The sequence below is a fragment of the Solanum stenotomum genome, unplaced genomic scaffold (genome assembly GCF_019186545.1).
Source record: "Solanum stenotomum isolate F172 unplaced genomic scaffold, ASM1918654v1 scaffold21326, whole genome shotgun sequence".
NCBI lineage: Eukaryota > Viridiplantae > Streptophyta > Magnoliopsida > Solanales > Solanaceae > Solanum > Solanum stenotomum.
In genome coordinates this window covers 38,271-50,972 of record NW_026026484.1, presented here as the reverse complement: position 1 = coordinate 50,972, position 12,702 = coordinate 38,271, and the positions used below count along the sequence as shown (strand labels likewise).

The 12,702-nt window shown below is 35.7% G+C and overlaps 2 protein-coding genes and 1 long non-coding RNA gene across 3 annotated transcripts; 2 read left to right on the top strand and 1 right to left on the bottom strand.

The window, feature by feature from the left end:
- The first annotated feature begins 2,862 nt into the window (after window positions 1–2,862).
- Window positions 2,863–3,273, top strand: LOC125850979 (uncharacterized). The gene is made up of 3 exons (XR_007444865.1): window positions 2,863–2,944; window positions 3,049–3,142; window positions 3,264–3,273. It is a non-coding gene; the product is annotated as an uncharacterized LOC125850979 (long non-coding RNA).
- A 1,381-nt stretch (window positions 3,274–4,654) lies between these two features.
- Window positions 4,655–7,534, top strand: LOC125850976 (putative F-box/FBD/LRR-repeat protein At5g22670). Its single transcript, XM_049530789.1, has 4 exons — window positions 4,655–5,660; window positions 5,746–5,910; window positions 6,594–6,728; window positions 6,915–7,534. The coding sequence occupies exons 1-4, from the start codon at window positions 4,746–4,748 to the stop codon at window positions 7,197–7,199; spliced, it is 1,500 nt and encodes a 499-aa protein (XP_049386746.1). The 5' UTR covers window positions 4,655–4,745; the 3' UTR covers window positions 7,200–7,534.
- A 489-nt stretch (window positions 7,535–8,023) lies between these two features.
- LOC125850981 (uncharacterized) lies at window positions 8,024–10,288 on the bottom strand. The gene is made up of 3 exons (XM_049530790.1): window positions 8,803–10,288; window positions 8,504–8,718; window positions 8,024–8,319 (listed from the first exon to the last, which is right to left on the bottom strand). The coding sequence occupies exons 1-3, from the start codon at window positions 10,286–10,288 to the stop codon at window positions 8,170–8,172; spliced, it is 1,851 nt and encodes a 616-aa protein (XP_049386747.1). The 3' UTR covers window positions 8,024–8,169.
- Window positions 10,289–12,702: the final 2,414 nt, after the last annotated feature.

Genomic DNA, 12,702 nt, shown 5'->3' with positions numbered 1-12,702 from the left:
TTTTTTTTTCAAAACCAAACCAAGTCAAACCAAACCACTAGTCGGGTTTTTTTTTCGGGTTGACTCGGTTTGCGGTTTGGTTCGGTTCTCGGTTCGGTTTTGTACACCCCTAGGTCTGATGTATGTTCTGGCATAATTCAATTTAGGCTAGCTAAATTGGTGAATAGAGCTCATACTTGTGTTGTTACTTTGCAGTGGAGGAACATATGATTGTTGGTTTCTAGAGCCTCTTTACAGAGATAAAACTTGAAGCAATAATTCTTCCCCTCTTTTGAAGTTTATCTTGTGTCAGTCAAGCTCTCCCAGTTATCAACCAGGTGAAACACTTCACCTTAGTAGGGGCAACACTCTTCCATATAGCATTTCATGGCCCTGATTTCTTCCCTGTAGTTGTGGCTAGATCCCTTTTATACATTCTGTTCACAGAGAATTGACCATTAGTATGATGCCTCCATAGCAATTTATCTATTTTCAGATTTGTGCCGAAAAATCTCCTATCAAAGCTAGCATATCGGATACCCACTATATTTCCCAATCATTAAAAAATCTCCTAAAGAGCAAATTCCATCCTTGTGGAGACCAAACCTCTTGTAGTTTGCTATAAGAATTCAAGCAAATGGAAATCAGCCCAGGGAATAAATTTTCCAAGGACCCTTGACCAGTCCAATCTTCCTTCCAAAACAAAGCTTTAGTTACTCGGCCAACCTTTATCCTTACATTGTCTCTGAAAGTCAGTCATCTGTTCCTTATATCCTCCATACTCACACACCATATGTTTCTGTCGCTTCCTCTGAGCACCATTGACCTTCCTAATCGTACTTGTGTTAAATGAGTTCCTTCCATAGAGCTTGATCTTCCAAATTGTATCTCCACAACCATTTGGTAAGTAAGTTGTTGTTGTGTATCTTTAGGTTTCTTACTCCCAAAAGACAAGGTATCTTAGTCTAGCTGGAAAAGGCCTTTTTCCCTCAAACCATGAGCCATGAGATTAGTGGTACGAGTCACCAAAGAGAGTAACGTGGGAAGAGCTGTAGTGTTTTGTTCTAGGTAGAGGGGTTGGGGTGTGGGGTTTGGCATATAAAAAGATCCAAGTTTTCTAATATGGTGGGTGATGAACAATGTTGTGTTGTTCTGAGAGCCATCATTCTTGTCATATCTGGAGATTCAGCCTGGATTGTCTTGCATTGCATAGCCATGCAAGTAGTCAAGTTTATTTTTTAATCTTTTTAATAATAACGTAGAAATACATAGGAGGGGGACATTGACCTTACCTCCTACCATATATTATTTAAAGTGGGAAGCTCCAAAGTGTAAAGTGGAATTATCATTTTGCCCTACACTAAATTAAAATGTAATAAATTAATTAATCTAAACAAAAATTAAATATCTAATATAGTAGTAATATTTGAATTACTTAATAAAGGATTAAAATGAGAAGTTCCAAAGTCCTACTCAATTATTATGTGTTGAAACAGTTGAATATTATATTCTTTTTTAAAGATTAATTCTCCTTAAATATGTGTTTTTTTTCTTTTGATGGTAATGGGTGAACACTAAAGTTTTCAATTAATATAGAAGTTGCCACGTATTTTTGCTAATTATGAGAAGTTGAAAGGAATCAAATTAAGTAATTGAGGAATATGAAAAAGTTTTTATCATCAAATCTTCAAGACTACACTATAAAAACATATCTAATGTTAGTCATTCAGCATATGCTTCCGTTCTTAAGTGGGTAGAAAAATGTCTTCTAATTTTCAGGTCCGTTCTTATTAAGTCTAAATTTTTCCGTTTGATTTGCTAACTTCATTTGAATGATAATCTTCTAATTTTTTTAATAGGTGAAAGAAATAGTTTGAACGGTATAATCACACGTAAAGAAATGAGTATTATACATATGTGATTTGATGCCTAATGATGATCAACTCTCTTTGAACCTAACCATTGCAGCTGAAACTATTTTTATAATCACATATTAGAAGTGTTCCGTAAAACTAAACATGATAGTTAATTGCTATGATAATTTCTATAGAAAAGAAACTATGCTTTATAAATTTTATACTTTTAATATATTGAAATTGCAGTTGTTTGCTAGCAAATATATTACATTATCTTTTTGTTCTATTTTTCTTGATAGATATAGGTACTTACTTTTTATCAAAGGAATATATAGGTAGTTGCTGTAGTAAAATGTAAACAAATGTAGCAGCTCCAAGTCTTCTCTAGCAGTGATAGTTAGTAGTTGTAGGCCTATAAATGTAAGTGTATGTGTATATCTGAAAGTATATAAAGCAGTAGTTGTATTTGTAACGGAACACACATTGAGAATACAAGAAGCTCAAAAAGACTTTAAGTAACGTCACATATGTGATATGCCCTTTTTAATTCTTCAACTTGCGGTGCTTTTCCTGGAATATTTTACAAATCTTGATATCTAATAATTTTATGTATTTTTTAGTTGTTGATGACGGTAAGTACACTTAATTGCTTATAGACGGCTAAGCTTAATTTGACCATGCCTATTTTGAGGCTTATCTACTGGACAATAGATTGAACATATGAGAAACACTTGTAACAAACATGCATGTCCTTCCAATAGTTTATTATATGTTTTTTTAAAAAAATTGATTTTCATATGGGATAACGTGCAGCACGCGTGCCTAGAGTCTAGTAACAAAATACAGTGGATTACCATAAGCTAGCAAGGTGAGATCTAAGTTAGAGACCTAACATTTATCATATAGGATGATTCACACGAAAAGGGAGACTCAGAACATTTTTAATAAATTTCATATTAGTGAATGAACTCATATCTTTTAGCATTTGTGCTTTGGTGGTGCTATACTTGAGTGATCTCTTAATTTTGCAGATGTGTGAGGAATGGAAACTATGATGAAGCTCTTGATTTAGAAGCATTTGTTTCCAAGCTTTCAGCAATGCACCCCAAGTGAGTCCTGTGTCGTTTCTTTGTTTTTCTGTAGGAACTGATATAATTGAATTTGATGAAAACTTACTAAGGTACTTTTGTTTCTTTTTCGTCTCCCCCTGAAGGTTACCAGTCATTCAAGCCCTTGCTGCAGAAGTTCGGCAGACCACTCAATCTCTTCTTTCTCAGCTTCTCCAAAGACTTAGGTCAAACATTGAGGTGATTTCTGGCATAGATTATTTGATTTTGTAACAGTTTTGCTGTTGGAGCATACTTTTTATGGAAGTTCTCCATAAATTATGAAGCTTAAAACTTAACTGTTTACAATTTATTGCTGCAGTTGCCAGAATACCTGCATATCATTGGATACTTGCATCGTATAGGGGTGTTCAATAAGTATGAGATGCGGTTACATGTGAGATTGATATATTTTAACAACAACTGGTTTTAGCCAACAATTTACTTTTTGGTCTTCATTTATTTCAGTTGATTCTTCTAATTTATTTCTTTAACCCATATTTGACCAATTTTGCCCCTTCAACACTTTCTAAGGTGCTGTCAGGCATGACTTTCTGGGATCCTTGGTGACTTGGACCCGAGAAATGCTTATGAATACCTCAAAAGATTCATCTCTTTGATGTTGTTAACTAGTACCGTGCGATATTTGTTGATGATACTTCCGGGAGGGAAGAAAACTATGATGGTAGGCTTCTCTTCAGTTGGGCCATCCACCAAATTTCTTCCCACCTTAGAACTCTAAAAATGATGCTACCGAAGATCACTTAAGGAGGTTCTTTATCAAACATTCTTGATCAATGCATAGTGAGCATATTTATATATTTGTGCTAGGCAGGTCATCAATATTCATTTTGCTCAAGTAAAACTTATATTTGGCTGTGATCGACCTTGATGTCTTCTGCAATCTTCTGCTTGCAATCACCATGAATACTAAACGTGTGAAAGAAAATGTATTGCATTTTGAGTACAGAACAAAGGAAGATGTAAATTCCTAGAAATGGCTGGAGAAACATAGTTTAAGTTTTGTTCGTATCATTCAAATTATTTGTTGCACTTTAGCCATCCTGCTGGAAACGTTCCAAGATTTTGATATGATTTATGGAAGGGAAAAAAGCAGAAAATTATTTTCCCTTCTCTCTATGGTGGGTAGGAAGGTGGCTAGTGGAGCATTAAAAGTAAGAAACATATTTACCCTTAGGTACACTTGTCTGTTGAGCTAATCAGAAGATCCATATAACTCAAAAGCTAGTCTTAAACCTATAAGTGTAAAGTCGAAATCCATTCCTTCGTTTCCTTTTAGTCGCTTTGCTTTTCTCAGTCAACTTCAATTTCCATCCTATCTTCTTTCTCATTTCGTGGCCAATTTCAATTTTTACCTGCATGCATAAGCTAAGGTAGAAATTTATCTGACATGAATTTGACATGTCATCTATTTATGGGCGAGTAAATTACACACATGGTATGAGGGGTTTAAAAATCTTGTTTTTGATTGAATTTAAAGATTGTTAAGTATAAGGGTCCATAACACAAACTCAACAAGTATAAAGGTCTATCAGACCATTTCGCCTAACATTTTCCTCAAAATAACACTTTGATATACATTAAGGACTATTTCAATCAAATAAAAGAAATTAAGGACCAAAATAAAATATTACAGATACATTAAGTACCATTTTGGTCATTTCTCATTGCATAAACAGGAAAACCCTATCTGCCGTTCTCCTCTCTCTCTGCATCTGCATTCTGCCCATAGACAGTTTTGGTTTTTGGATCCCCTTTTGTGCATCGAAATCGGAAGATTAGAATGGAAACATCAACAATGAATGAGATTGATAGGATAAGTTCATTGCCCGTTGATATACTTCACAACATCCTTTCAAATCTCTGTATTTTCGATGTGATTCATATGTCTGTATTGTCCAAAAGATGGAAATACATATGCACTATCATCCCCTACTTCCGCTTTGATAGTAGTTCCTGTACTTCACTTCTTTACTCAAATTTAGAGAAATTCAAAGAATTTATGTATACCTTCTTAATTTCCCAAAACACGATTAACCTTGTCCGCTATACCCTCTCATGTAGCGATATGCTTGAAAGCACATATATGTTGCGGTTGATTCATGCAACAACAAAAAGAAATGTTCAACAACTTGTGTTGTGGTTTTGGCATCGTGAGCCATTTGTGTTACCGCATTGTCTTGTAACTTGTGAATCTTTGCAAGTTTTGAAACTAAACTTGTGTGATGATGTACTTAAACTGCCTAATCATTTTGACGGATTTCGTCAGCTGAAATTTCTTCATCTTTGCAGTGTCAAGTTATCAGATGAACATTTGACAAATTGCTTGTTCTCAAAATGTCAACTCCTTGAAAATTTGGAATTAGTTGATTGCAATTTAAAACGTATGAAGTTGCTGTATATTGATTCGGCATCTCTTTTATACATCACTTTTCTTCATGGCGATTATTATGACAATTGTGAAATCAAAATTTCTTGTCCGGCTCTCAAATTCTTAAAATGTAAATGTGAGATTCCAAAGGATATAGTAATCAAGAATCTCTTTTCAATAGAATATGTTGACATCAATTTTCAGGATAATGATGTAAAATGTGATGATTTTGGTTTCTCATTTGAGAAAACTGGAATTCTTGTGCATAAGATGATCAAGGAAGTCCCTTCTATATCAGTTCTGAAACTATGCAAGGTTTCCCTTAAGGTAAAGTTTTCTTTGGAATAAGCATACAAGTGTAAAAACATTGTCTAATTTTTCTCAATTTTTGTTTCTTCTTATGTTGTTCTAGGGTCTGTATGAAGAGATTCGCCAAGTAAGACTCTCTCCCATATGCTTTAATAAACTGAAGTCCTTAAAACTGAAATTGGGTGTTGATGAAGATCATATGCAAGTTATGATACAATTGCTCAAGTATTCGCCTAATCTGGAGGTTCTAAAATTGTGGTGCGATGAGGTAAAGCTCTTCATCTTTTTTAAAGAATTTTGTGTACAAATTACATTTTTTTTATATGGTAGTTGGTCGAAAGGCAACTTGTAACTTTTCAAAGTTGATTTGCATGAAAAGATTCTTTCAAAATCAGAAGTTGGTGAAATTACGCTTGAAAACTGGGCTTACTAAAGTTGAGAATTTTTTTGTAATAATGCTAAACTATAAACCTATATCCAAGATTCAACTCTCCAAAATGTTGAAACATGTCACAATGAAAGTCAGAGAGGATCTGACTGTTCATCAGTTTTAACCTAATACAATTCACTTTGGAAGTTGGAAAGCATCACCTGCATACTCATGCCATTGAATTTAATCATGTTTGGTGTATGGAACTTAATGGTAGAAATAGAATTGAACTGTGAAGTGATGTGATGAAAGCCTGAGATGAATAACATGTTGATTGGATGGATGGCTTGGTTTGAATTGTACGTATCATACTTTGCATTCTGCAATACGAACAGATCACTGGGATTTTTGATGAATCAGTGACACTTGAAAGTGAATCATGTTTGGCATTTTCACTTGTAATGGATAAAATTGTTACTTGTGTTGGATTGTTTGCTTATTCTGATTTATTGTTGTTTCATTATAAGTGTTTAGTGTACTCGAGAAATTGGTTTCTCTTCTGACTCTCAACTGTCTGCTAGGATGGAGAATGGAGAGAGAATTCTCTAATGTATTATGAATGGTGTGACTTTTGGCCGGCACGAGAAGATCAAGGCCGGGGGCATGAGGTTTTCCACCCGACCCCCCTTGGTAAAAAATTACACTGTACATATAAGGTAATTCTTTACTTCTTATGTATATATATATAGATTTTGAGTCCCCTAAACACAAGCCTACAGATTGACTCAGTGATTTAGGGAGTTCAAAAGTTACCTTGGGGTTGCAAGTTTCAGATCTCAAAAACAACATTTTTATTTTTTAAACTTCCTTAATGAAAATCTTAGATCCGTCATTGTTGGCAGATGCATGATCCTGAAGAAAGCATTGTGTGCTTGGACTCTCATCTAAAGTCGATTCAGTTGATTGGTTTCAAAGATGAAGAAAACGAGATAGAACTACTAAGGTTTTTTCTGAAGAATGCACGGGTATTGGAAAAACTTACGATTGTTTGGGCCGGTTATGCTCTGAAATCAGAAGAGGCATTGAAGAAAGTATTGAATATTCCTAGAACTTCTTCACAAGTTCTTCTGGCATTTCACGATGCCAAGCTCAAACGAAAATCTACTAACTGGTTGGATTATTGTTAAAAAGGGGGATGATTGTTAGATTTACTCTTATTGGAATTTTCTGACTTGAAGATCCAAGTAAGAACCAAACTGTATTAGACATGGATCCTTGTGGTTTATGAAACTTGTATGGCTGCAATAGAGTAACTTGGAAGGTCAAGTCTTGTTTCTACTGGGAAGAAAAAATTATGATGTTGATGTTTTTGCAACTTGATATTCTCACGTTGTTTGTTTGAAATCAATATGTATTTCATAGGAACACATCCTAATATGTAAATGGTATGTAAGAAAAAAAAAAGATATAAAAACTAGTAACAAAATTACGTGTAAAGGGCACAACTAAAAAGCTGCACTTCTAAGAAATAAGAAACCACAGGTATGTATTATTATTCTTCTTGCTCTTTCATTTAATTCCTAGTTTCCTGTTTTCCTTTAAATCTCAAGCTTATTCATTAGTTGAATTTTGCATCATAGAGAAGAAAATAAGAAATGTTAGTCATACCCTTCTTTAATAGGAATGTATAGCGGACCGTTTGGTTGGGAACAAGTCATCCCAGAATTAGTTTTCATAGGATAACTTATCCCATCACTATGGTGGGATTAGTTGTCCCAAACAAGACACAAAAAATTTATCCCATCACTATTTATTTTTATCCTTCACACCAAACAATCCTTAAGTTTCTTCTAACTGCTCATCGCATAAACAACTGTCATTCACCACAAGGATGAGTGTTTTTACATTTCTTTCAACACTTGGGCACATATTTTGTTGTCTTACCAATAGTTTGACATATTTACATCTACAATACTCTATGTTAATAAATTCAAAAGTAGTAAACTGAACACCAAGAAAACAAAATTGCAATTACGCTTGTAAAAATAGGATTAAAGTGAAATTGTTTTAATAAAATATACCTATAAGAAAAAGAAGAAAAAAAAAACAAAATTGCAATTACATTACAACAGCTAAGGGATGTCACGTTGAAATTAATCAAAGCTGGGAGTTGCTAAGAAACGTGATCATGCATCTGGTATTTTGGAACAATTTATCTATTTTTTGCCAAACTGCAGATTGAACTTCTAAAAGCTTTCTTGCCTTCTCCTGCAGTTTTGACTGACGTCGGACTGTTTCACCATGAATCTGTCCAGCACAAATTAAAAGAGATGTTAAATGGTATTATTCAAACAGACATCATAGAGAAATTTTAAGCAGGACTATCAGAAATGGAGCCTCAGAACTTTCTTTGAACCTAAACTTGATTATCTCTCTCATCAATGTCGAACAGAGAAAATATACTAGAGAGCTTGTGAATGCAGAAATTTACCTTCAAAAACAATCTAATCAGAGCCTGTATATATTCGAAATTGCTTCTGCATGAAATCTCGTGTATAAAGTAATCAAGTAGCAGTTCAATAAAATGCAATTCTTGTCTCTTCTCAGGCTCCTGCTCGTCATCGTCATCTATTATCTGAAGCATTCGCAGCTCCATATCCAATATTGAAGGAGACAAGCTTTTGATATGATTAGTGAATGGTGCAACTGCAAAAGGCAATACATGTGTCATACCTAGAGCCTGTCCAATAACGAAAGTAGATACACATTAAGAGAAGGAGAGGAGCTTACAATTCTCTTTCTCCGCACATGACTTGAGAATTTGCAAGAATTTGGATACTGGAAGATCCGTTTTCTTACTGCTCTCTTCCAATCTGGTATTTTGTGCATTACTCTCCTCATTAGTACCTTCACTTGGTTTAAATAATATCTCACCGGACAGAGATGGAATTGAAGGCAAGAAAAAAGGTGCCTTTTCAGGTTTCTTTGGAGGCTCGATAGGTTTGTTGCGGGCTTTTATTATGTCCAGGTTGATCAAGCTCTGCCATTGACTCTTAGGCAAAAGTGAAAGAGTGACTAGATCTGGAATTTGATGGCTGGAATTTAGAAACTGAGAAGTATCAGAGGACTCCAATGGCTCAAAGATAGTCCTGTTATCACTTTTGTCACCATCTTTTTCAGAAGCAGCAGACGGCATCTTAACATTGACTATTTCTTTTCCACTTCCATATGATGCAAAGCTGGCTGCTCCAGAGAACATTGCTTGATTGACCCACAGATAGACACCATTTTGGTCAACATGCGATGTGGCCAAGATATCCATATTAGGCGATAAAGATAATGCAGTGATAGACAGATCAACTTGTATTGCATCTATCTGTCTAGCTAAAATTACATCCCAGATTCTGAGAGTCCCATCCATACTGGATGTCAAAAGCCATTTCCCATCCTCACTAAAGCACATGTCAGTAATACGGTCAGTATGACCCTCAAATTTACGAACCAACCTCTGTGCAATAACATCAAATAGACGGATAACTAAGTCATCTGCCACTGTAGCCAAAAGACCATTAGAACGGTGGAACACAATCTTAACTAAGGAACACCCAACCTCCCACTTATATTTTAACTGGCGACATTTGAAGTCCCAAACTTTTACATCGCCATGGTATCCAGCACTTATCATGATGGTGTTTGTCACATCACAAGCTATGCCAATTACTTCCCCATTGTGAGCAGCACTTTCACCTTCTAACGCATCAACATAATTGCCACGGCTGATTCCTGACTGAAGATTAAACCGCTCAATCCAACCGCCGGCCGTCCCTAGTACAGCAAAGTTTCCACAGGCACTAATAGCGCAAGCCTTGACTGGAGTTGGATTTTCAGGGCATGGAGTTAAAATATGCTCGCCAAGAACAAAATTTTGAAGCCTCCATACATAAGCACGCGGGGTGTCCATATGGCATGTAACCACATTGCACCAATCACGTTCCCTAATTTCAGCAACATCGAATGCAATAACAGGCTTCAATTTTATCTCCTCCTTTTTCAACTTAAGCTTCTTCGCTCTTTTAGAAACATGTCGCTGGGAAAGGTCTCTACTTTGTTGATCTTGAACAACAGAAAAGAGACAGAAGGCTCGATCTTGACCAGCAGATAAGATGTGGCGCCCATTTGCATAGAACTTGATACATAGAGGAGGAGCACTATGATCACTTCTAAAATTACATCCCAGATTCTGAGAGTCCCATCCATACTGGATGTCAAAAGCCATTTCCCATCTCACTAAAGCACATGTCAGTAATACGGTCAGAATGACCCTCAAATTTAGGAACCAACCTCTGTGCAATAACATCAAATAGACGGATGACTAAGTCATCTGCCACTGTAGCCAAAACACCATTAGAACGGTGGAACACAATCCCCCTGAAGGTTACCAGTCATTCAAGCCCTTGCTGCAGAAGTTCGGCAGACCACCCAATCTCTTCTTTCTCAGCTTCTCCAAAGACATAGGTCAAACATTCAGGTTTGCTTTTTGGTCTTCATTTATTTCATTTGGTTCTTCTAATTTATTTTTTTAACCCATATTTGACCAATTTTGCCCCTTAAAACAGTTTCTAAGGTGCCGTCAGGCATGGCTTTCTGGGATCCTTGATGACTTGGACCAGAGAAATGCTTATGAATACCTCAAAGGTATGGTAAATTGTCATCGGATGCATCTATTTGATGTTGTTAACCAGTACCGTGCGATATTTGTTGATGATACTTCCGGGAGGGAAGAAAACTATGATGGTAGGCTTCTCTTCAGTTGGGCCATCCACCAAATTTCTTCCCACCTTAGAACTCTAAAAATGATGCTACCGAAGATCACTTAAGGAGGTTCTTTATCAAACATTCTTGATCAATGCATGGTGAGCATATTTATATATTTGTGCTAGGCAGGTCATCGATATTCATTTTGCTCAAGTAAAACTTATATTTGGCTGTGATCGACCTTGATGTCTTCTGCTTGCAATCACCATGAATACTAAACATGTGAAAGAAAATGTATTGCATTTTGAGTACAGAACAAAGGGAGATGTAAATTCCCAGAAATGGCTGGAGAAGGATAGTTTAAGTTTTGTTTTTATCATTCAAGTTATTTGTTGCACTTTAGCCATCCTCTTGGAAACGTTCCGAGATTTGATATGATTTATTGAAGGGAAAAAGCAGGAAATTGTTTTCCCTTCTCTCTATGGTGGTAGAGTCAAAATCCATCCCTTCGTTTCCTTCAAGTCGCTTTGCTTTTCTCAGTCAACTTCAATTTCCAACCTATCTTCTTTCTAATTCGTGACCAATTTCAATTTTCAACACATCTTTGTCGCATTTTGGTGATCTATCTCCACTCTTTGGCCTCTATCTCCGTGAAACCAAAGCAGATTGCATTAACTTTATTGTCCTTCTTCCATGTTAACAATAGTAAATAATTAGGCTTCAATTCTGCAGGCTGAAAGTTCAATCACTTCACATATTTAAATTCTAAACTGACTTGGCTCTGATGACATAAGCTAAGGTAGAAATTTCCTTAATGTATGTTCTTTTAGAATGACAACTATTAGTTAAAAGAGTATGTGTAAGTTTTGGTACCAAAGTTGTATACTTTTATTCATCCATAGATTTATAGTATAGAAAACCAAACTATCTAGCAATCAAATCCCTTGATTCTGGCAGATTTGAGAATCAACGGACAATCTTATTTATCTAATATCCTAACCTATTCAATAGCATATCATATATGATTTTATAAGATCAATTTAAATCCTACAAAATCATATGTGATCACACTTAGATATTTACAAATCAACACTTCCCCTCAAGTTGGCATGTAAATATCTATCATGCCTAACTTGCTTACAAAAATTTCAAACTTTGGTTTAAACAAGCCTTTTGTGAAGATATCCACAATTTGCTGATTTGTTGAGATGAAAGGTATGCACGCGTTTCCTTCTTCAATCTTCTCTTTTATGAAGTGCCTGTCCACTTCAACATGCTTTGTTCTGTCATGTTGAACTGGATTATGAGCAATACTTATGGCAGCTTTGTTGTCACAATACAACTCCATTGGTAACACAAACAATTTTTTTAGTTCTTCCATCATCTTCTGGAGCCAAATCATTTCACAGATCGCATTCAGCTTCAGCACTGTTACGAGCTACAACATTCTGCTTTTTACTCCTCCAAGTCACTAGATTTCCCCTTATAAAAGTACAATATCCTGATGTAGACCTCCTATCAATAGTAGAACCTGCCAAATCTGCATCTGTAAGCTTTCAATGCCCCTATCTTGTCCCTTTTTGAAAAACAAACCTTTCCCTGGTGAACTTTTCAAATATCTTAGAATCCTGTAGATCGCTTCTTGGTGCTCTTCCTTTGGAGAGTGCATAATTTGACTCACTAAGCTTACAGCAAAAGCTATATCAGGCCGATTGTGTGAAAAGTAGATCAAATTTCCCACTAGTCTCTGATATTGACTTTGGTCAACTGAATTTCCTTCTTTGTTTCCGAATATCATATTTGGATCAATAGGTGTTTCGGCTGGATGACAACCACTCATACCTCTTTTAGAAGATCTAGTACATACTTCCTTTGTGACACCATANTTGGTCAACTGAATTTCCTTCTTTGTTTCCGAATATCATATTTGGATCA